Below are 26,009 nucleotides of genomic sequence, written 5' to 3' on the forward strand. Positions count from 1 at the left end.
AAAAAAGTGGGAATGCAAAAATAAATCAGCAGAAATCATTATAATTGGTAGAAATACTTTATTTTTGCAATACCAATGAGGTGATAACTTACCTACATTGTAAACATTATTATAATTGAGTATCAACAGTTATTGTAGCACAACGACTTCCACAGGAATGTAAAATTAAATAAAAAGCCGGTCAATTTGTCATCGCTATTATTTCATGCCATATACAACGATATTATTCCAAACGCAACCAACTCAACAGGTTTTTAGTATCCAGTGACAAAAAACGCAACAATGTCTACAACTGCTACGAGACATGTCAAATCATCCAACTCCGCGAATATACTGATGTGCAAACAGTGGTGGAAGGTATGCTGGATGTATGGAGACCAGGAAAAATACTACAGACAGTTATATGGAAAAAGGAAAGTTCATAATCCAACCATGTTTTTCGACAACCCTGATACTAAACGACAAGGAGCACAAATAACTGAATTAACAGATGATTTCTTCGACGACAACATCTCCAACCAAATAGAACCAGCTCCGGATGAAAAAGAAACCAACAGCAAAGAATGGTTCGGAGCTGAATCCGAACCGATATACGGTTTCGATAAAACCTGGCACAAAGACCAAAGACGACAGCCAATACAAAACTACGAGGGTTTAAACGAGATGTTCGCTTCTAACCTTAATAGTGATAGTATAAAACAAATTTTAAACGGTCTACCTCCTGATAAAACTGAAATTATAGATTCAAATGAAGTTGTTCATAAAAATGGTGATGTGTTCGGTAAAAGTTCAAAACTGGTGTGTAAGACTAAAAAAGGTGCGTTGGTGACTGAAGAAACTGAGATTAAAACTGATGGGAAGACCATGGCTAATCTTAAGTTTCAAAGGTCTACGGTTAAAACGGGACCGAATAAAGTGAAGGAAGTGTTACAGTCAGTGAAAGAGGATGCAGTGTTGGACGAGTGTTCTAGGAAAAAGTGTGTAGGTGATAAGTTGACGACGAAGACTACCACGCTGGTGACCGTCTCTCAGACTATGGAGACCAGCTGTAATGAGTGAGTATATATTCTTTTGCCTCTTGATTTCACATTGCACAACAAATTTTCTTTTATTCTGGTTTCTGGTATAAAAAACTGGTTTTTTGGTACCTGCAAGCCTTTGAACTAGGATTTTTATTTTTTTAGTAATCCAGGTCTGAGTAATTTGTTCATCTCAACCTTTCGCCGATCCTCTATTAAGGACGGGTCTCTTTTCAGTAAGGGAAGAATCTAGGCCATAGGCACACTGGCTAAGTGCGGATTGGCAGACTGCACATACCTTTGAGAATATTATGGAGAACTCTCAGGTACGCAGGTTCCTCACGATGATTTCATTCACCGTTGAAGCAAGTGCTCTTTAATTTTGTAAACGCACATATTAAGTCTGAAAAGTTAGAGGTGCGTGCTCGGGAGCAAACCTGAGACTCAAAATAAATCAAATCAAATAAATCAAATCATTTTATTTCCTCAGCAGTTGCTGCATTAAGAAGTTGAAGAATTGACTATCAACGCTTAATAATTAAGCAAGTAATTTAAATGTAAAATATTTGTGTACTACATAATATGATATTTTTAATCGCTTTAGATTATTTTAGGAAAAATATCTACATCGTTATTTTCTTATACGACTAACTTTTTTTCCATTCGTATACGATCTATCTTCGTCATAAGGGTACCTTATTGTCTATACTCTATACTTTATGAACAACGTTTAGATCCTTGTTTCAGTTGACCTACGGGTTGATGGGAAACCCATAAATCAGAAACTATTGTCTCAATTCTCTGCATAACCTCCAATACAGTTCTTACATTACAAGCGTTCCTATTGAAGCGCATACCGCCTTCGACATTCATAGAAAAGACTTCAACGATACCACATCGCGAACATAAACGTTGAAACTTGAAACAACATTCTCTACGTACAATGCAATTAAAAACTGGATATATGAACACTCTGAGCATAAATTATTTTTATGTGAGATCTGATAATGCAGGTATAATATGCAAATCAATAATTTACTTTCAGCTGATTGCATAAACGAATAAAAATGTCGAATTCGCAATATTGAATTTTATTGCATTGAACATTGCGTTTTATGACAATTGTATACTAAAAAAAACTGAAGTTTTATTACAACTGTTAAAAAAGCTGTTAAAAGATTATTATAAATGTTCGATACACACGTTGGCTAAATGTTAGTAATAATAATTTCTATAATAATTTACATGTAAAGAAAAATATGTAGTTAGGTTAAGTTACTGGCCCAATAATGGATTCTGAACGATGGAGAGTAAAACTAGAAATGTATGTAGGCCAATATAATAACCCTGCAGTGTTTTATGAGAGCAGCTGATCGCGAAAATGAACTTGTATAGCTTTTGTGAACTCGAAGGACCTTTTGAATATTGGTCAAGTGGCAGAGACAACGAAGGAATCTATGGCACTATTTGGTACTACATACCTCATTTTGTCATGTTGTATGATTTATCAAATCTCAAACAACCTCGACAAGTGAAGGTTACACTTAACTAGAAAAGAGCTGATAACTTTCAAACGGCTGAACCGATTTTCTTGGATTATAACTAAGAACACTCTCAATCAAGCCACCTTTCAAAAAAAAAAAATTAAAATCGGTTCATTAGTTTAGGAGCTACGATGCCACAGACAGATACACACGTCAAACTTATAACACCCCTCTTTTTGGGTCGGGGGTTAATAAAAATGCAGTTGCACATTACTTTACCACAAGTTTTCCATTTAATTTTGTTAAATAGTCACCTTTCGCATAGCTTTTAAGGAATCCAATATATTTTATACGTGAAGCATTGGCAGCTTCGGTAGAGAATAGCTGCGTGTTTCCATTGTGAGGGAATGGCTAACTAAGCGGTTAGCCGCTATGCCTGATGGCGGCTCACCGGAAACCGTAAAGTTTGCGGTTTACACCTGTGAACTGTGTTGGAGAAAATGTAATAGCCAAGTGCGACTCGAAAAACGTATCCACGGTTCTTTTCTTTAGTCCTAGCTACTTGAATGTCTTTGATCTACCGGTAATCCGTAATCTCATGTTTTATCTCTCGAGATTAAACGCTCAAAGATTAAAGGATTACAGCTCATCATATCTTAATAATTTTATAGATTTTAAAAAGATACTAATAATATATTTTTATTCTATCTTTCTTTTTTTAAAGGATTATCCGTTTAAATGTTTTTACGTAGTACAGAAACACTTTGCATCCCGGGGACGGGCTATTACGGATAAGCTACTTTTGTCCTGGGAAATCAAACGTTCCCACGGGGTTTTTAAAACCCTAAATCCACGCAGGCGAAACTGGGGGCATCAGCTAGTCTTCAAAATAATTTACGAAATAAATAAAGTTGAAAAAGAGAATATTTTTTGAAAATATTATCATGATTCGTAAACGTCGCAAAGAACCGGCTCACTTCAAATTATTTAAGTGCGTTTAGTTAAATAACTGTTAAACAATAAAAGTGAAGAAAAATATGCAAATAACAGCAATTAAGAAATAGCAATAAAGGATAAGGCAACCTGTTTGTTCACCAAATATTTTCACATAAAGAAACTGTTCAATGGAATTTTTGGCCGGAAATTCTCTGGTCATAATTTTTAACTATAAAACAAAAAAATATATACTAATTAAAGATATTCCTTTGAGCGATACCAGAGTGAATTAGAGTGAGGGAGCTCTCCGGTGATCCTTCCATCTTAGACTGCATCATCACAACTTGTAAAAAACCGGCCAAGTGCGAGTCAGACTCGCGCACCGAGGGTTCTGTATTTTTTGACATTTTGCACGATAAAACAGAAACTGTTATGCATAAAAATCTGTTTTAGAATGTACAGGTAAAGCCCTTTCTCTAACGCCCAGCCCAAGCCCTTGGAATTCGAAAGTTTTTGCATAGAGGTTTTCTTTATAAGGTAGACATTTTACCAGACGAATTTTCTCAAATTCCTACATGAGTGACGCCGCGATACTTCGTTTGTTTTTTTATTCATTCATCATAGGCAAGCACTTGACCTGATAGAAATTGATGATTTGGCCTAAGATGGGACGCGTTTACTTAGAAGATGCCTATACACTCCTGCGTTAAAGATATAATCCGGATTGTAATTGGTAGGAAACGATCGCGGAAGAGTATTCCAAACCTTAGCCATGCGTATGAGGAATGATGACGCAAAACGTTACGTGCGTGTAGATGGAATATCGACGACATAAGGATGGAAACTCGTCCGACGAAGCGGTTGAATGGTGGTTAGGTATAATGAGTATAACATAAACCTACCATCAATAAAAAAGATAATAATAAAAAACAAAAGAATGATGTTTCTCCAAAACAATGTAACGTAGGTTGTGAACAGTAGCGCGATGTCGATGCCATCACACGGTGGGCACATATTACGAACACGCATACACTGCCGCCGGCCATTGCTGTTATTATTTTTTATAATTTACGACTAACTGTTGATAAATACCACCACCAATCCAAATTGCATATAACTCGAAATTTAAAAAACCCCCTACATAAAAACCTCTATTAGAAAACTAGAAAAGAGCTGATAACTTCCAAACGGCTGAACCGATTTTCTTCGATTATAGCTAAGAACACTCTCGATCAAGCCACCTTTCTAACAAAAAAAACTAAATTAAAATCGGTTCATTCGTTTAGGAGACGATGCCACAGACAGATAGGTACAAAGATACACACATCAAATTTATAACACCTCTCTTTTTGAGTCGGGGGTTAAAAACTTTTTCTACTAAACCAGATTGCTGTGAAGTGATGGTGTCAAATGGACAGGATTTGCAAAATGTATGGCTTCCCCGCATCCTTCCTATTATTCACTTGCACTTTTAACGTATAGGTACTAACAACATACAAGAGCTGATAATGTTAAGTATGCTCGTATATTATCTTTTATAGAACTAAAAATGTGACTGTTTCTATAAAACAATGGAAATCAGTAATTACTGGCGCGCTCATTTGTAGAGTTCCTCGAAAATAGCTTCTTGAGTCGATAAATAAAACTTTTGCAGAGATCAGAAAAGAAACCCTTTTAAAAAAACAATCGAGTGATACTTTTTTGTTTCAAACAAATGTCATTTTTAACCCCCGACCCAAAAAGAGGCGGGTAAGTTTGATGTGTGTACTGTGTATCTGTATCTGTCTGTGGCATCTTAGCTCCTAAACGAATGGACCGATTTTAACTTAGTTTTTTTTTGTTTGAAAGGTGGCTTGATCGAGAGTGTTCTTAGCTATAATCGAGGTTTTTGTGTCGGGGGTTTTTTAAATTTTAAGTTATTCTGTCATTTATTTTCTTTCTATGGCCTTTCTCGTCTATCTGTTACTGCCCTTACTTAGCCAAAGTATTACTTAAAAGCCTATTTCTTATTGAAAAGTCGTAAATTTAATGCCACGTTCCTATGGAAATAGTTCGAATTTAAATACCGTAGGTATGTATTGTCAAATTAAGTGATTTTCTAAAACGTTGACACCAGTTAGCGTCTGATTATACTAACAAATTATCTCTATCTGTTGTTTAATTTACATAGAAATACAGTTTAAAGTGTTAATGACATAGACTTAAATTAAGCCATTCTTTTATGTTTATGGTGTAAAAGATTCTAAGTCCAGTCACAGGATACTGTTATAGAAACCTGTAAATAAATTAGTATAAGAATTTTTATAATTATTTATTTTAGACGAGTTTATAATAAGCAAACAAAATATGTGTGGATTTCACACATATTTAGGAAAATAAACTTCGGAAGTAGAATAATTTTATTTGCTTGTTATAATTATTTATTTATAATAATTATTTATTTTATTATATTATTGTAGAGTTTATTAATTATTAGATTATTGTTATCAAGTTTTAAAATATTTTACCTTTTATTCAATAATGGCACGAGCCTTCTCAGTCTATCGTTATCAGATGGTTTTAAATAAAAATTATAAAAAAATTAAAATATTTTTTGAAGTTTTTATTATTTGTTATTATAACGGGCGTCGAAATACCTGCATATTCTGTGAAATTTTCAACTCTCTACCTATTGCGGTTCACGCCCGCAGATACAGCCCGCTGACAGACAGACGGACAGACAGCGGAAGCTTATTTATAGGGTCCCGTTGGCATTCTTCAGATACGGAATCCTCAAAATTCAGAAAAATCGAAAACCCTGACTTGAAAATAATTTTTTAAAATTCCATTGATAGAAATTGGGGTGAGTTAGCTAGTGTGCAATAATCCAATTAAATCCTTATTACATGTAACAGAATAACACATAAATAATTGTATCTGAAGTCGCCGCACGCGCAGCCGCAATAAATCCTCAAATCGTATGATTTGCGACCATCGCGCTATGGAGGGAGAAATTTATGATATCTACTATCAGTTTGGTTGCAAATAATACATACTTGCAAATACTTACTTGCTAGTAATATACATATATAGAGCCGTGATAGTCTAGTGGTTAAGAGTTCGCCTTCTATTCGGTGGCCGGGGGTTCGATCCCGGGATTTCCATCAACAGGAAACTTGCATGCCTGACAGTTCTCCATAGGGTTCTCAATTGATTGAAGTCTGCCAATCCGCACACATCAGCGTGGTGGACTATGGCTAAACCCTTTTCGTACTGAGAGAATACCGTGTTCTGTAGTGAGCCGGCAATGGGCTGATCATGATGATGATAGTCTAGTGGTTAAGATTCCTTTTTCTATTCGTGAAGTCGGAGATTTTAGGCTCTATTTAAATTTTCGATCACTTGTTTTAACGGTGAAGGAAAATCATGGGGAAACCTACAGGCCTGAGAGTTCTCCATAATTTCGCATCAAGATTTCGCACACCTTTCGCAAAGGCGATCTGGCGATCCGCACAGGGCCAGCGTGGCAGACTAGCCTAAACCCTCCTTATTCTGAAACCAGTCTCCGTAGTGGGCTGGCAATGGATTGATCATGATTATGAGGCTCTACATTTGAGAAGTCAGTAATACAAGTTAATGAAAATACATTGTATTATGATACAATCATTTATTGTTTAACAAAGACAAGATATAATAAATTGAATGAAAACAATCACCATTACTCATAAGGCTCTGCAGGTTTTAATGGCGAAGCAATTAAGGTGACTGTAGCACGACAGGGCTCCGTCCCCACTGCGCTGGGAGTCATTATACAGCCGCTATACAACAGTAATACAACTGTTATACAAGTATTTACGCTTAGTTGGGGGATCGTAAAACTGCGGTTGACACTATTCGTTATTCCAAAACATTCTTGTAACATTATACAGAATTATACATCTGTTATTGTCTGAAATAAAATATTTTTTATCTATTTATACAGAATGTTTTTGATACCTGTAGCATGACTGTAGTTTTTTTTTTTACATTTCTTCCAACGTGCTAGCTTTTATATAAATAAATGAGTGATTAGTAAATACAAGCAATTTTAATTTACTTCTTCAAATTATTCTAAGTAGGTACACAATATTGCTGAAAACAAACAATGTTTTAACTTTTAACATATTAATTTCCTATTTTTCCTAAAAAGAGAAGAAAAGTTAGGCTTCCTCTTTAAAAAGACTTTTTGATCACTTTATTATTTGTTTAATAATAGCGGTGAGTTTCCAAAATCCCTTACCTCTGCTAAGAATGTATTTAAGTACAGTAGAATTATTGTGTCTGTTAAAATTTAAAAATGAAAATTCCTAGAATCTTAACTTAAAAAACACTAACATACTTATTTTGTAAAAAATAAATTAACACAAGTGACTTATTGATCACTTCTTTACAATCAGTCACTCGAGGTATGTTCACACTTTCCTAAAGTCGTTTATCTCTTTCACGGCTACTAATTGTCACGTAAGAAGATAAGGGACAGGCCATTTGTTGAATTTGACAGTAGCTTGCGATGTTACTGTGTTTGCTCAACTCTCGAAACTGAGTTGACTCTTTCAATTTGTCTGCTGGCATGATTTTCATATCTGGTGGCAACTGGTTATCTTGTTTAGATAGGTGGCGTTCATTTCTTGATAACTCGATTCTCAACTCATATGTTAACACTTTGACCATTATTTTACTAACAGAGAATTATCAGCTAACAGGGAAATTTTCTTTAAGGTTGCACTTCCATGTTGAATATACATAGTTGAAATTCCACAAACACGTACGAAGCGATTTGCCTCCTCGTTTTTTATCGCACCTGTTAGACATGGAAGCTTTTTCAGCATCAGTGTTCCCTTTCACTTTTAATAAGTATCTTCAAGTCAAAAGTGAAAAAGTATCTTCTAGGCAAGTGCTCTCCATCTTAGGCTGCATCATTACTTGCCAGCAGGTCTGATTGCAGCCAAGCGTTAATAGTAAAAAAAAACTTATCCAAAGGTAAAGTTGCATAGAAGACCGGCGTGAGGAAACCTGCATGCCCTTGTCTTCTACATAATATTCTCAAAGATGTGAAAAGCCTGTTAATCCACACTTGGTCAACGTGGTGGATTATGGCCTACACCATGGTAGTTTCAGTTAGGCCATTCATCGCTCGAGTTCTTGCAATCAGCGCCCTGCAAATTGCAAATTAAAATTTGTAGAAATATGTAGCGATAATCGCCGCAAAAGAAAAATTAATGTTCCTATAGAAAAGCAGATACGGCCCGCGCTGCGCCTACGCATCGCGATCTCATTAGCGCGGTGCCGGCTCCGGCCGTGTACTGCGCAGGCGCAATTATTATCTTTTATTTACGAGTATCAGACAGGAAACTGTTTCACTACGCTTGTAGTCTGTGCAGCTTGTAGTAGTTGGGCTGATCTCTGTAGAGCGTACTTTGACTTCGCTCTCACTTTAAAGAGATTAAAACGAGACTGATGTACGGTCGGCCTCAGAATTCGAGTAGCAATTCCGCGAAACTATCCTGTCGCACTTAATATGACCTTTTTCTATGGATACCCCACCCACACCTAACACATGTGCATAACCGGGCCACGCGAATATGATCATTTACTAAACGACTTACGGCCTTTGACTATACGTCAGAAAATAGTCAAATATATAAATTGGTATCGTTTATCGGAACGGGACTAACCATACCCCGTACATCCAAATCTGTATAAGCATTTACGAGTTATGGTAGAATAAACTGGTAAAATAAAGTTCGAAATAGAACATTGGGAAAGCCTGCGTACATACTCTTATTCTATGGTTTTCATCCAAGAGAACTGTAAATCTAAGGCACACCTAAAGGTTAAGGTCCATCTAAGGTAGGGGACCTCATTAGCACGATTAACGAGGACTCCCTGTAACCCGCAGGTTGCAGCAAGCCACCAATTATCTCTATTTATAACACGTGCAGCACCTACACGCCTAGGTAACATGCATATGCATTTGCTAGGTATTTGCACTAACGCTGATGCTAAATTTGTTCACGCCTTGAATCTTTTTATTCCATAAAAGGTCTATAAGTCTATGTACTTAATTGGTATTTTGCTTACTTATATATTGGTTTGGTTGGTTGATTTAATAGTGGGGACTTTGCGTGCAGACGTGTTTATTAGGTGAAGACTTACCTAACAGAGCTCTCTCCGTCACTTGCTCCATACAATCGTAGTTCCAATTTCATTTAAATATTAAGCAACCAAAGTCCATGAAATTTTGCAGACATATTTTAGAAACTAATATCTGTGTCTGTGGTGTTTTAGATTTTTCTAAAAATATGTACTTACATAGTTTTAAAATTACAGGGGCTCAAAGATTTGTATGTGCATTTTTAAGACCGCGTAACTTTGAAACCGAATATATTAACAGAAATCTGGAAACCACAGGCATAGACATTAGTTTCTAGAATATGTCTGCAAAATTTCATGGATTTTGGTTGCCTAATATTGAAATGAAATTGGAACTATGTTTGTATAAAGCGAGTGACGGAGAGACCCCTCTTACAATGGACTCTGTTATAAATTAACAGTATTTAAACCGAAATCTTACATGTTATTGTTTAACCTACATAATTTGTATCACCTTTTGTTCAATTCGATGCGTATCTGGTACCTATTTATTTTGTATCTACTTATATGTCGCCAAAGTTCTATACCATGTGTGATGTGGACTAATTCTATCTTATTGTATAACATCTTGTAGGTATGATGGATCGGATCGGATGTACGGATCTCTACGTGTGCGAGCCCGACTCGCACTTGGCCGGTTTTTTATGCAACTTGTATTCGGCTTTAACCAAGGAACCAAAAGAGATATAACCTATCCCTGTTCACATACTTATATACATAGTAAGTTAGGTACATAGTAAGTTTTATCCGTAATAACTTTGTAACCGTTATCAGCATTGAAAAGGTCAAGGGACAAAAAAAGGGACTATAAAGGAAGTGGGGCCTAATGCATACTTATTTATTCTACTCCACACTTACTAATTAGTGCATTCCACAAACAGCGAACACTAAACACTAAACACTGGCCACTTGAGCGCGGGGCACGGCCAGTGGCACTCGACACATTCCTGGCACGCCACTATACTTGACCACTATTTGTTCTCTAAAGGTCCCGTTATATCCCCAGCAGTAGTGTAGGTATTTTGAACATCTATTCTTTGACCCTTAACTATCAAAAAATTACTACTATATTTTTCAAAACCAACATCGAATATTATGTGTGGGGGTATATAAATAATAATTATCTCTGCCTACTGATTTGCTAACTTAGTATTTAACACTGAATGATCTTACAACTAAGTGATCCATAAGGGTTCCTATTTTTCTCTGGAGATACGTACGGAACCATAAAAACTAACGTTTACCTAATAATGACAGTCAAATTTTTTTAACTACTAACATGACATGACTACGGAATCCTACCTTAGTTGTATTCAAAAACAGGCACTTGGCCAGTTTATTTAAGTTAGGAAGGAATGTGAAACTAAAAAAAATACGTAGGTACCTACGAGTAAACCTAAGTAAGTACTTTTTGGTTAGAGACACGGATGTAACGGGGAGCCTGTTACAAGAACCGGTAAAATAAACAAAGTTTCACAGCTGCAGGAATTTTTATTCTAAAATAATACCAGTTCTAGTGGTTAGTAGCGCCTTGTATAAAAGCTGGCCAAGCGCGAGTCTACTCGCGCACCGAGGGTTCCCTACTGCTGAAGAATTAAAAATGTAAGAATCACTTTTGTCAACGAGTTGCTAAACTAATTTTGTTTGTAGAGGTTTATTTTAATATTAAAAAAAAACTATGATAGTTAGAATTAGTTTTATTGTTATTTTAAAATATAAATGAACTTCTATCGCCCATCATTATTTCAATTTTGATTCTTGCATTAATTGATTGTAAAAACATGACTACTATTATAAAATTTCAAAAAGTTTGTTTGCTACCATTTTGTCACGCAATTATTACAAAACCGGGTAAGAAGAAACTTTCTTTGTTCCAAATTTAATACAGCACCAACTTTGGTTAAAATCACCCAGATTCAATAAACAGAGCTATACTCAGAAATCAAAGAAGAGATCCGTAGGAGAAGCAGAGTTACCGACATAGCTCAGCAATGGGCAGGGCACATATTATAATGTAGTTCGAAAAATCGATAGACGTTAGGGTCCCAAGGTGCTGGATTGGCGACCTCGCACCGAAAAGCACAGCATTAGAAAACTTCCCACTAGACTAGGTGGACAGACGAATCGACGATTCAGGCGAGTGACGCAAGACTGTAGCGTGGGGAAGTTCCAACAAGAGACCTATGCCCAGCTGTGGACGTCTATCGAATGAGGATATCTTAATCTAGTATACAAATTATTGTAAATTATATGCAAACTTTTGCAAATACATATGTTTTAGACTAATAAGCTCACGCTGCTTTCTTCTAATGGTTTCACCAGAATTTTAGGTGTTAATTCGGTACAGACGGTATAGTATGTCTATTAAAATAGGTAATAAAGAGATTTGCATTTTATTAATATACTCGTTTAAATAAAAGAAGCGTGGTTCGTTCCAAAGACTTAGCTATCAGGTTTCTATTTTAATTAACTTTAATCTTCTCTACGTCCATAAAAAAGGTATATAATAATATTTTCTATTAAAATACAAATATTTGCGCATGCGGAATGAGGTAGGTAGGTATATATATTGTATAGTAGGCTAGTTTCTGTTTGCTTTGTGATGGAAATACCTACTCATTTACAATGAACCGTGGACACATTGCTGATTACCGACAACTGTATCAAGATGATTGATAGAGATTGAATTAGACTAAATTAAATTTTAAAAAAAAAAACCGGTCCAGTGCGAATTGGGCTCGTACACGAAGGGTTCCGTACCACCATACAAGAAATTAAGAATGTAATGCACTAAGTTAAGGTAGATCGAAGTTTATGGATCTGGCATATGCTGAAAGGCTATTATGGCATAATCGCATAGTGATTAAATGATCCAAAAAAAATCTGATAAAAAATAAATGACACTGTTAAATTTTTCTTGTGATGTAACTGTGGATGTAACCGTAAACTCTGGTTTTCCGGAATCGCCCTACCGGTCTCCTCTTACAATAAGAAGGATTTAGGCCATAGTCTGCCACGCAGGCCAAGTGTGGATCGACAGATTTCACACACCTTTGAGAACGTTATGGAGAACTTTCAGGCATGCAGGTTTCCTCACGATGTTTTTCTTCACCATTTAGTAATTTATTCATCAAGACCTTCAGTGAAGTAGTTCACTGAAGGTCTTGATGAATAATTATTGGATTAACTATATGGATTACGTGGATCTCTTTTCAAATAGAATATATCAAAACGCTAGCTAGTACCAACTTCCAGGCGGAGTCGTCGCGCAACCGTGTCGGTCACGGCTCGTGATGACGCAAGGTCACTCCACTTTTTGGAGATCCTTACCCAAATTCTACATATTATATAGGTACTATTTCCTGTTCTTGTCCTTTAGAACCTTGTCAATTAGAAATTCGTCAACTGTATAATATTCGTGAGTTGCAGACAAAATGCAATAGCCAATCTGAGAATTTTCTCGGAATCATGTTATAACGTGGGAAGTATCAAAAATGTACAATTTGAAGAAAGATTAATTTTAGATAATACTAACTTACCCGCCCCATTTTCGCTCGTGAAGAGTTTTTGAAAACCGGTGAGGTGGTGGATTTCCAAAAATCCAAACACACACATGTCTTTTTTCATACCTAATTTGGTAAATGATGGATTTCCATACTTTTCATTCCTTATAGAGTAAATTTGCAGACATTCTTTTTAGTGAGTCCTTACTTCATAACAACACACATGTACAGACAAAATTTCAAGAGGCTGCACGCGTTGATTAGATCATTTAGGGCAACTCTTGTTATACGTACAGACAAGTCTTTTATATGTAAGTATAGGTAGTATTAGGTAGGTATAGGTTATAGGTAGGTAGGTCTTTTATATGTAGAGCTAAATTATTTTTTAATACGGAACCCTTTCTCGTAGGAACATACAGTTTGACTTGCCCCATTTTTATGATCGCCCGATAGAATATTCTAAGTTCTTTGTATGTAAAGCCCCACCTAGCCCTTTGGGAACTGTTATAAAATTGAAAAAGTGATGGTGCAGTCTAACTTGGGCGGGGTATGGCAGTTAAAACTGTACCCTGATGGGTTTCTGCATGGTATCGTACCGGAACGCGAAATCCCTTGGCGGTACAGTTTTGCCGGTAGGGTGGTCTTATGAAATTTCATTTTGTTTTTTTTTATTATTTTGTTGTTATAGCGGCAATAGAAATACGTATTCTGTGAAAACTGCAACTGTCTATTACGGTTCACGAGATACAGCGTGCTGACCGACAGACGGACAGACAAGGCTTACAAGGCTTATAATACGGTCCCGTTGGTAGTTGGTACGTGTAAAAAATTATATGAAATGAATGCGCCCGCACCAAACATTTGATTGATGTCTGCGAGGGATTGTTCGCATTGTCACACGATACGACTGGTAGAGTATCGGCTTCCCTTTGTGGACAGGTATGACGAATAAAGGGAGTTTGAATTACATTCATTTTGGTTGAATAAAGTTACATTGTCCAGGAAAGTAGAGACGATTTCTGACGCAACATTGCTATAAAAGTCGTTTTACGCCAGAGCAATACAGTGCGACATTGAAGCATGCTACTTTGGCGTAAGTAGACCCTGAACCCAAAGATTTCGGGTTCAAAACCACATCGGTAATAAACAAAATATGTATATTCTGACCAAATTGGCATTTAAAGCGAGTACCTATCCCTGAGGGAAATTGATCGTTAAAAATAAAGTAGGTATGAATTATGTAGTCTGCTATGAACTACTATTAATACTAGTAGTGTAGGTTCGTTTGATATACATAGTGATGGGTTTTAAAATTATGCTGATTTTTTTTTATGTTTTACATCCTAAAGCCATCTTAATTGATAATATGCTAATACCACTTAACAATTTTCCTTCATTATTATGTATCTCTTTATTCGTGTTAGAAATGCTCCGTTAATGGATTTTTTCGATAAAGACATTTACGAAACATCCAAGATAATTAAAAAAAAACAATAAATTTAATTAAGTAGGCAAGGCATAATAATTTTTATTTTCAATATTAACTACCTTATGCCCGGCTAATAACTCGATGCCATCATCTTTTTTTTTTTTATACACAGGAAATGCCTAACGCATACCCCTCCGTCAATCTGTTGCGTGGTACTAGTATGTCAAAAACCTTCCTGCAAATCCTAAAAATATCCATACTATACAAAGTTCGATGCGCGAATTTGTAGGTAACGTACAAACAGACAAACTTTAATTTTTATATTATTATCATCATGATCTTCCCATCGCCAGCCCTCTACTGAGTACGAGGTCTCCTCCAAGAATGAGAAGGGTATAGTCTGTCGCGCTGGCTCAGTGCGGGTTAGCAGCTTCACACACCTTTGAGAACATTATGGGGAACTCTCAGGCATACTGAATTCCTCACGATTTTCCTCCATCATTTAATGACTAATTAATTTTCACTTATAAGATGAATAATACCATGTAGAATAATATAAAAGGTGGTGTGGCTCGGTCATCAATAATGGGACCCTACCACTCACTATTCTCTAATCTATACTAATAAATATAATTGGAGTGTCTGTCTGTAATTTCGAAATAACTACCTCAAATTAAGCTCATATGGTTATTTGAACGATACCATAACTGAATCACACGTTTTTAAAATTTTTGTCTGTCTGTCTGTCTGTCTGTCTGTCTGTCTGTCTGTCTGTTTGAAAAGGCTAATCTTTGGAACGGCTGAACCGATTTTGACGGGACTTTCACAGGCAAGTAGAGGATTGACCAGGGCGTAAAATAGGCTACTTTTTTAACCGACTTTCAAAAAGGAAGTTGTGTTTTTCTACCTATGTACACCGAAATCTCCGAGATTTCTGAACCGATTTGCGTCATTTCTTTTTTAATCGATAGAGGAACTTTGCGACATTGTTTCATAAAAAATTTGGAGTCCAACTCCTCAATCCTGATGCTGCAGGGGATCTGACCAATCCACGCGGGCGAAGCTGCGGGCATCAGCTAGTACTTAAATAATAAATTGAAGCGACGTTTCTGATAGATTTTCAAATGACCCATACCGAGCCAGGAAGCAATCAGTTGTGAATGTAATTGGGTAATCAGGCTCTCTGGGAGTCTCTGGACAGAAATAATTAACAAGTAATTAATACTTATTGAGTTCGCTATGGTATAATGAAGCAGGTTATTGTTGAGGAAAATATTCAATAACTTGTAACGAATACTTTTTAACCGACTTCATTGATACCCAGTTAAGTATTTCTGAAACGAAATCTTTATAAGTTCAGTCTATTTGTATAAGTTCAGTCTATTTCTAATGGGAGCCAGCTGACTAAGGGTTATTCATTTAGGTATCATATCCATACTAATATTATATGTGGCTAATATCATAAATGCGAAAAAGTGCCTGTTTGTCTGTTAATTTTTCATAGCCCAATCTATTTTGATAAAAGTTATAGAGGTATATATAGCTTGTATCTCAGAGACATGTATAAGCCATTATTTATTCGTAGAAAATTCCCACTGCTACGAGATTTTACAAAAATCTAATTCCACGAAGACGGCCATCATCTAGTCATATAAATCGAATACTATCAGAATCTAAAAAGATAATTTTCTGGTGCGAAACAACTGTTAGAATACCAATCTCTTTAAATTTTTTACGAAGGATTAGCGTAATACAAGTTTACAAATTGATCGAATGACACTCTTGTGAATAAAACTGTAAACAAGTGTAAATTAAAAATTTATAACACCCCCGACAAGTGAAGGTTACAGTAACTAGAAAAGTCCTGATAACTTTCAAACGGCTGAACCGATTTTCTCGGATTATAGCTAAGAACATTCTCGATCAAGCCACCTTTCAAACAAAAAAAAACTAAATTAAAATCGGTTCATTAGTTTAGGAGCTACTATGCCACAGACAGATACACACGTCAAACTTATAACACCTCTCCTTTTGGGTCGGGGGTTAAAAAAATACTAGATTTTCCAAGCTAGCACGTACTATATCATGTCATCATCATCGTCATTATGATCAAGCCTTCGCCTGCCCAGTACGTATATCGTATAACTGTGCCACTACTAAACACAGGATCTCCTCTCAGAATGAGAAGGGCTTAGTTAGACCATAGTAGCCACGCTGGCCCAATCAAATTGATAGACTTCACATAGGTACCTTAGCTAACATTATGGCGATCTTTCTGGCATGCAGGTTGTCTCACGATGTTTTTTTTCACCATTAGAGTACATACATAACTCCGAAAAGTTACAGGTGTGCCCCGGGACCGAACTCCTAACCTGCCGAATAGAAGGCCAACGTTTACCACTAAGCTATTACCAGGTATTGTATCATGTTCACAAAAAACGTGTGTTCACAGCTTTTAAAAGAACATCAACACAAAACAAAAAGGGAATCGTCAAATGAGACTATAATGGTGCCATCTCAACCCCACTCCAACAAGACGGCGAAGTAACATGATCTTTACGGCGCCCCTTTATCTTTTACCTTTTTCTTTTATCTGTTACCTTTTTCCGCGGCGCGTTTTGTTCACGTCTTATCGACAACTGAATATGCTTATATCCTAATTTCTTCCTTTTTTCCGTTTTGTTTTATTTGTGCGGTCATTTTCTTTGTATCGTATCAGTATACAGATGATGATTTGTATTCATTATCATCACTATCAAGCGATAGACGTCCACTGCTGGTTTGTGTGTGTGTGTGTGTGTTGTGTGTGTGTGATGTGTGCATGTTTGTTACAGTGTCACGCAAAAACTACTGGACGAATCTGGCTAAAATTTGTAATGGAGATTGATTATACCTAGGATTAACACATAGGCTACTTTTTATCCCATTTTCCACGGAATTTTTTAAACCTTTATCCACGCGGACGAAGTCGCGGGCACCATCTAGTATACTATATAAGTAGGTAATTCAAAATCTAATTTTTAGATGGTGACATATCATTTAATGCTCGACAAAAACGCTGTACCATGTCGATAGTCGACTTTATTTAGGTAGTATTGTCCGACAAGTCCCTAATGGTTCGATGGCGGCCCAGATAACGTCCGTACAACCTGACAGCCATTACACAAACAACTGTGTTACTTTGTGACAGCCTATGTTGTAAAGCCTTAGGCTGATCTGATTTATTTTATTTTTTGTAGTATTTTTTTGCAATATTGCGTTTTAACAACTGCTACAATAATACATATAGGTAACTAGCGATCCGCCCCGGCTTCTCAGGGGTAGCTTATTACAATTTTCGTAGGGATCCCTAATTTTTTGAGAATATAGCCTATGTTACTCAAGAATAATGTAGCTTTCTATTGGCGAAAGATTTTTCAAAATCAGTTCAGTAGTTCCAGATATTACCCCCAACAAACAAACTTACAAACTTTACCTCTATAAATACTTAATAGTGTAGAAGTGTAGATGTAGAAGTGTAGACTAGCGACCGCTTGCGAAAGGTACTTAGGTACTTACAGAGATAGCTTGCATTCTATAATTTTTGTTCCGGAAAATCAAAGAGTAACAGAAAAGTTCGCAAACGTCATCTGTTTAGTACAGAGATCTTGCATCCCAGTGACGGATACAGGCTACTTTTATCCTGGAAAATCAAGGAATTCCCAAGAGATTTTTGAAAAACCGAAATTTACACCACATAAGTAGATATGGGCATCATCTACTACTTTATGAAAAGTTATTACCTACCTACTTAATATGTATCTAAAATCTAAATCAGCTTTCTCAATTTGCATGACTATAATAAGCTTTCTCTACATCCATTTATGGTAAGTGTTAGTTTCGACATAACCAAGCAATGGTCGAAATTTGACTTCTCATCATATTCTCATCGCGTCATCTGACTATGACCCTTAGAATAATGGAGTGCTAACCTGTAGAAATTAACGTTAGCTAAAGATCATAGTGTGATTGTAATTTGGAGACGTTTTACAGAGTACATTACTGCACGAGACCGGGAAGTAAACGTTTATTCATGCCATTTCTTTGGAAATATTATTTCCATATATTTTCATCATTTTTTTGAAGATAGAAATATAGTATAACTTAATCAAATATTACAGTAGTTGATTAGCATGTACTTTATTATTACTAACAATATTATCAGTGTGACTCCAGCTATCGTACCGGTTTATCCATCATCTCAATAAGCGGATAGGTCTGTCGTCGGCATTTCACGGTACAATGGAGCGATAAAGCCTGCATTTGAGCGACGTGCAAATTGTTATTTATCATTCCGATGCTGGACAATGCCCTTCTTTCTTTAAAAAGAAATGAAAAGAATATTAGCTTATTGCGCAAATTCACGATATCTCTATTTGGTACAGATATAATTTCACCCTGGAAAGGGCTACGTTTAAAATTCTGAAAAATAAAAGGAACCTCGCGGAATTTTACAAAACTTCAAATCCACATCGACTCAGCCGCGGGTAGCGTCTATTTTTTAACTATGTCTAGGCATACGCTTGACTGCTAGATATCACACCAAATAGTAGGTGATGATGCAGCCTAAGCTTGAGCGCCTAGAAGATGCCTATTCACTCTTCTCTTGTACCAATACTGTAGCTGGTGGGGAAAATGGAAGCCGGAAGGGCATTCTAAGCAGTTCGTATTAGAAACGAGGAAGTGAATCGCTTCGGACGAGTCCGGGGAATTTCGACTATGTAGGGGTGCAGACTGTAGAGTTTAAACCACGTGAGTAGAGTGGTGTAGACCTTACGATGCTTTATCCGATCCGATAGTAAAATGGCGAGGAGGGAACTAGAGCGATCTAGTACACTCTCCGAAGTTCCTAACCCCTTGCAGCGATAATTACATAGATATTTTGCATCCTGTCGACAACCTTAAGCTACTTTTTACCCTGGAAAATCAAACAGTTCCCACGGGATCTTATCTAATTAGTATCATCCGGACGTATCTTTGAATAGGCATGTTCTAAGTAAAAGCGTACCGTTTTAGGTCACATCATCTTTTTCCAGTGTCATTGTGGTCAAGCGTGTGCCTATAATGAATTAAAAAATAAAAGAGTTGAAATAATCGTTTGCCAATGTTCTGGTTCTGGCTATCCTACATTCCATTGTGTTCATCAAAATCTGTAGCTAATGTACACACGCGATCGGAAGTGTCGGCGGTGGGCGTTAGCCGATAAATCTAAATTTATCACCTTTTACCGATAACCTTTGCGATATTCACCTTTTAAACAAAGCTTCTATTCTAGTTCCTACGGATTTAAGCCGTTCACCTACGCAATCGTTAAATATGATACTAAAGCTACTGAACGTTTAAATATGTATAAATTATACATAATGGAGTAGACACAAATATTTGAATAATATGAATATTTAGAGAGGTTAGAGGTCACTTAATAACTTAACAAGTTAATTGCCTATAGGCACGGAATACTTTAATAGTGCCCTACAAGACCACAAGTAGGCATATTTGCGTATTAGGCGGGCTGAGTAGGTGTGTTATTTCTAGATATTGATCTTTGATATCTTTGGATCTTACCTTGTTTCAATTTTTTCCATTAAATACCTATTTTTGTTTTCCACTTGCGTGAATACTGGTCTTTTTTACCGATTTCAATAAAGATTAGGTTCGCAATTCAGTATTTTTCTAGTTCATTTTTAAAACAAAGAATATGGATAACGACAGAAATGACTAGGTAGTTACGTTCTATGCAACTTGCTTTGCATGTATCTGTCTGAGAATCCAACTTGTAATACGACTATTAAAATGGTACTTTTACGCTTCCTTTCAAAAGAGAGAGTCCACAAGCAAACAATAATTAAAACTTTTATGGGCTCTTCCCAGACCAGGGTGATTAGTTAACTCACTGTCAGTTAACTGAGGTTAGTTGGTTTGACATTGCTGCTTCACTGCATGATACAAAAATATTTTTCGTAGAAAACATTCAATGGATTACAAAATGAGCTCGGTTAAAAGGAGCTCGGCTGGGCGCATTTGGAACCCGCGTATGTTTATTTTTAAGTTTAGGTACGTATTTCACCAATACATATACAAAACATACAATACAAATTCAACAATCATAATTGACAATAGTACCCAATTTGAATAAATGATTTGACTTTGCAATAAAGTACCCGACTGCGATATAATCAACAAAGAAAGCGACGCCATTATGCCCAAAATGTCTTTTTATTTCCGAAAAAAACGGATGGATCTTGATTACGTACAAACCTGATGCAGCTCAGATATTAATGGTGGCGATGTCATCGTGCAAAAATGAGATAAAGATATAGAGAAATCATTATGAGGGAAAAGGATAGTGACATATAATTTGGGTTATGTTGCCATGCAATTATTATGACGCACCTTATTTTTATCGCAATAAAAGCGACTTTGCATTTACATCTTTCCTTATATCATGATGTGAAGATGTGAATATTTGAGATGACCAGTGCAGTTTTTTACTCCTTTTTTATTTTTTAAAATTTTTGTGTGCTAATGATGGCTGCTGATTTACGCGGTGTCGATTAACCATCTGCGATTGTTGATGATTCCTTTAACAAAGAGTATAAATCGAATAAACCGACCGAGATTTGATCAAGGGCTTTTAAAAAAAGTCGACCAATAAAGTCGTCGTTGGTCATTATTATGTTGTAGAAAGACGAGACTACTGTTAGTCAGAAATGCCGAAATCAAAACTTTTCGGGTGCGCGGTTTCTAGTCTAGCTCCATGGGACCCATATCCATTCCATTCCATCAGCCTGTATACGTCCACTGCTGGACATAGGCCTTTCCAAGAGCTCGCCACCTGAAGACCTGAAGCATCAGGTCATCGGTCCAGCGGGCTGGATGTCGTCCAGTAGGCAGACATGACCTGCCCATTAATTGCCACTTCAGCTTGCTAATCCTTTGAGCTATGTACTAAGTATCACATTATGTATAAGATAACATTAGTATCTCATACTTTGAGTATGAGATACTAATGTTGATTTATATTAACAGTTTTTAGGATCGCTATCCGTCCATCCGTCTGTTTGTCTGTCAGCGGGCTGTATCTCGAAAACCTTAATAGGTTTAGTTGAAATTGTATATAATTGTTGAAAGAGAATTTTCACAGAATGTTTATTTATATTTCCGCTATTATTTAAGTACGGCTATTAGTCATTCCTTAGGTACTTGTAGAATGTAAATAACCCGTGTCGACCTCCGACATGCGTCCCGAGATACAGTTTATCATTTTTAAAATATTCTTTAGATGGTATAAGTAGGTATGTTATTTTTTTAAATCTTTTTGGCTTTTTGGTTAGAACGCATCAACGGTTTCTAATCTTCTTTCAAAAAATCTTTCGGGGTCCTTTTTCATAGGGGAGCAGAAATAAACTAAAAATTTCAACACCTTAAAAATTAAAGTAGCAAGGATGGTACCTATTTACTGTAATAGTTTAAGTAGCTCTGAAGTTTTCTATAAGAACATAAGAACTGAAATCGATACTTATAATTTAATTCGTTATATTGAGTACAACGAAGTAACCTGAATGTTGAACAAACCTGCTTGTCCTGGAACAAATTCTGAGAAATGTGTAATTAATGTAATTATAGTGCACCAACCGTCAGTGCAGCAGCGTGGGTGGGTCTATGCATGGAGAACATTGCCTATGGTGAATTTTTTTTCGTCACGATGGGGTTTTGCACTAAACCAGCAAGCGCTTTAGCAAAGCGCTTGCTGGTTGAGAGGTAAGTACCCACGGCCGAAGCCTCCTATCATATTAAGTATAATCGAGATTATATAAATTCCCATATTGACCCTGCCAGGAATCAAAGTCAAAGTCAAATAATTATAATTTATTTAAAGTAAGTACACACTTTTTAATTCTCAATTGTTGGATTCGTAAGGTGATGTAATGGTGATAATTAATTACGTAAACTAAAATTAAAGGTACCAGAAATCGAACTTAAGACCTCCCATTTATTTAACCATTGTGCCATGGAGGTCGTCAAACCTCAAAATAGATTGTTATCTTGCGCAGGCCCATTACGATAATGCGAGTAATTTTTCTCGTGTGTTACTTATAAAGCTATACCGTACTAACTTGTCTACCTTAATTTTTATAGATATGACTATATTATGTTAATTTTCTTACTTCATCACCTGAGAAAGAACGCATCTCCCTTTTACCTATTAAAATCTCAAGGCTTGGACATACTATACGACAGAAAAGTGCGTCCAACGCGGACGACAGAAACCGTTCATTGTACTATAAAGGCAGTTTTTTTTAACCATACCTACCTACAAGGTGTTAGATAAAGTTTATAATATCCCGGGCATTCGACTCTTAGGTTTTACAGTTACTATCAGATGTTAGTGATAATAACCGGGAACGTGACAAGGGCAAATTCGGACCTCTAAGTCGGTCACCCATTCAGTTATCAACTTAGGTCAACGTTGCTTAACAATCATAATCTGATATGCGTTTTCACAACCAGGCCACACGTCCCTTCTCATCATCTTGAACAATCATACATCGAAAACGCATGCAAAGTGAACGCGGGCTAACTTCTATGTTAAAAGTATGACATACTTATTTTCTTTGTGTATGTTAAAGCCTTTACTTCAACTCGTTTTGCACCTTGTCACACACCATGCCCTAGAACACGATAGCATATCATGCGCTTTGCATAATTACAGGTATAGGCAACTGCATGCATGCATTGCGCCTGCAGTTGACATTGAATTAGCATAGATAAGTAATACGCAAGCGGTTAAGTGAACAAATTATTTCCACGATCGCATCGATATTCGATTGGCTACAGGCAGCGACTGGACATAGAGGCGTAAAAGCACTGCTTACCCTAAAAATAGCTTCAATGTTCACTTTTATGACCTGCTATCAAAGGTGGCATTTTTTTACACGACTTCCAAAAAGATGTGTAATGTTTTCACGTTTCATATATATAGGTATGTTTAAAATGTGTGGCCAACGTCACAAGTCAGTATGATGTAAGTACCTATTCTAACGATAGCTCATGCATTGAAGTCATGCCGAAGTATGTTCAGGCAATTAGAAATCACGATGAAATAAAGAAACTCACACACATACATACAGAAACTGAAAACATTACACTACTTTTTTTGGGCAACGGCACTAATGCTTTTAATTTTAGTAATGTGGTCCTACGCACGTAGCAAATTTTGTTACAAAGCTCAGCTTTTCCAAATTCCAACGTTTTTAGAAAAAGAACAGCAGACATGCAGACCTAATATTAGTAAGAAATAATCCAAGCATAGCTTTCTCTAACACCCACTGCATAACTCACTTCTGAATACTTACTACCATACAATACAACTTCATACAGTAATTTACTCCTTATTGTCAAGCATTTTTTTCTTATCTTACTTCTCTCTACAAGACATAATTAATTTGCCGTTACAATGTATTAAGTCAACCTTTTATAAACACATTGGAATCGATTTATAAGACGACTCGAGACGATCGAGAACCTGATATCTGCATTCGATTAATGATTCCATTTGTATTGAAAGTAATAAAAGAGCGAATGAAAATAACTGGGCGACGTGTCCTTGCAACCAATATAGAGCCCTTTTATATTTTAAAACGCCATTTTAAGGGTTCCGTATGCATAATAAAAAAAATATAATACTGTGTATGCAAAACATAAAAACTTGGAGTAAGAACCTAATCAAGAAACAAGTGTAAATTAAAAATTTATAATACCCCCGACAAGTGAAAGTTACAGTAACTAGAAAAGAGTTGATAACTTTCAAACGGCTGAACCGATTTTCTTGGATTATAGCTAAGAACACTCTCGATCAAGCCACCTTTCAAACAAAAATACTAAATTAAAATCGGTTCATTAGTTTAGGAGCTCCGACGCCACAGACAGATACACAGATACACACGTCAAACTTATAACATCCCTCTTTTTGGGTCGGGGGTTAAATATGGTGGTGATAGCCTATTGGTTCGGTCTCGAATTTAGAAGGCCTACTATTTAGAAGGACGCTAACTTTGCGGAGTTATGTGCGTTTTAAGCGTTTTATTACTTGCTTTAAAAGTCAAGGAAAACATCGTGAGGAAACCTACATGCCTGAGAGTTTTACATAATGTTCTTAATGGTGTGTGAAGTCTGCCAATCCAGTGGTGGATTATGGCCAAACCCATCTCATTTTGAGAGGAAACCCGTGATTAGTAGTGATCATTTGGGATGTAAGTTTTTAAAAACCCCGTGGGAACTCTTTATTTTTCGGATTAAAAAGAAGCCTATGTTTCTCTTCGTCCTTTCAACTGTCTCTATGCCAAAAATCAAGCCGATTGGTTGTTTAGTTAGGGCTGAAGATAAATATAGATATGCTAAAAATAAGAAATACAGTAAATATGCAAAATGTATAATATTTTATTACCCTCATGGAACCCTCAGGGTAGTTGTCCTGCACTTAATCACAATTATTTATTGCGTGTAGGTACGCAGAAAAAATATGCTTTTAAATAAATTGCACTTACCTAAACATGTGTTAATGTATCATGTTACAACTTTGCTACAATGTTTTTAATGATGTATAACTTTTTAAACTAGCCAATTGCTTTTGAGCATAAGTTTAAGCAAACAGAAGCTATTAGTTGATTATATGAGTATATCAAATAATATGTTAAAATTACACAAAATTTTCCGTAAATGCTTGTCGTTGATATCTGTGCAATTATCTGTGAAAGTACCTACGTATTTCAACGTTTAAACTGTTGTGAGTGATCTCCATTATAAATATAAGTACAATATATTTTATTCATTTTCAAGATCTATGTTGATTAGAAATTGTAGATATTCATAGAGTTTTACTTATACTAGCTCTACCTTGTACCTACCTATGTTGATTACTCTTAAGTGCCAATTCAGATTGATAAAACTAACTAGATGGTCACGGTGGTCACTTAATTATAAGTATCGACTAAGCTTATCTTTAGAAAGAAAGAAAGAAAGAAAATGTATTTATTTGTTGTACATTACAAGAAGTTCTTTACAAGAACACACCTGAAAATTGCAACCGGAACCCTAGTGTAGGTACCTTATACATTTACCTTTAGATTAACTTATTTATATGCTTAATAAGTATACATTTTTAAAACTATGTATTTTTAAATCACACAAAAAAGTCACCGAAAGGCAGTCAAAGTCACTCACTTTAAACATAAATAATCATAAAAACAAGAACATACACCACATTACAGGATGAGTACCATTGATATACAAAACCCTAGATTCACAATCTCCTGATAAAAGAAAACGATAGAGATTTTCACTTAAAACACTTCGTTAAGTATTTACAGTTTTAATATCGTCATCATGATCAACCCGTCGCCGGTTCACTACTGAGCACGAGTCTACT

At 36.1% G+C, this 26,009-nt stretch overlaps 1 protein-coding gene across 1 annotated transcript in view; it reads left to right on the forward strand.

Annotated features, from left to right (window-relative positions):
- LOC123875907 (protein espinas-like) overlaps nt 1-26,009 on the forward strand; it is a 172,824-nt gene that overhangs the window by 13,829 nt on the left and 132,986 nt on the right. Inside the window, exon 2 of the mRNA XM_045922000.1 lies at nt 251-1,055. Coding sequence (XP_045777956.1) covers nt 283-1,055 — 773 coding nt within the window. The 5' untranslated portion in view covers nt 251-282. The remainder of the gene's footprint in view (nt 1-250; nt 1,056-26,009) is intronic.

This window comes from Maniola jurtina, chromosome 20 (genome assembly GCF_905333055.1).
Source record: "Maniola jurtina chromosome 20, ilManJurt1.1, whole genome shotgun sequence".
In the NCBI taxonomy this organism is placed as follows: domain Eukaryota; kingdom Metazoa; phylum Arthropoda; class Insecta; order Lepidoptera; family Nymphalidae; genus Maniola; species Maniola jurtina.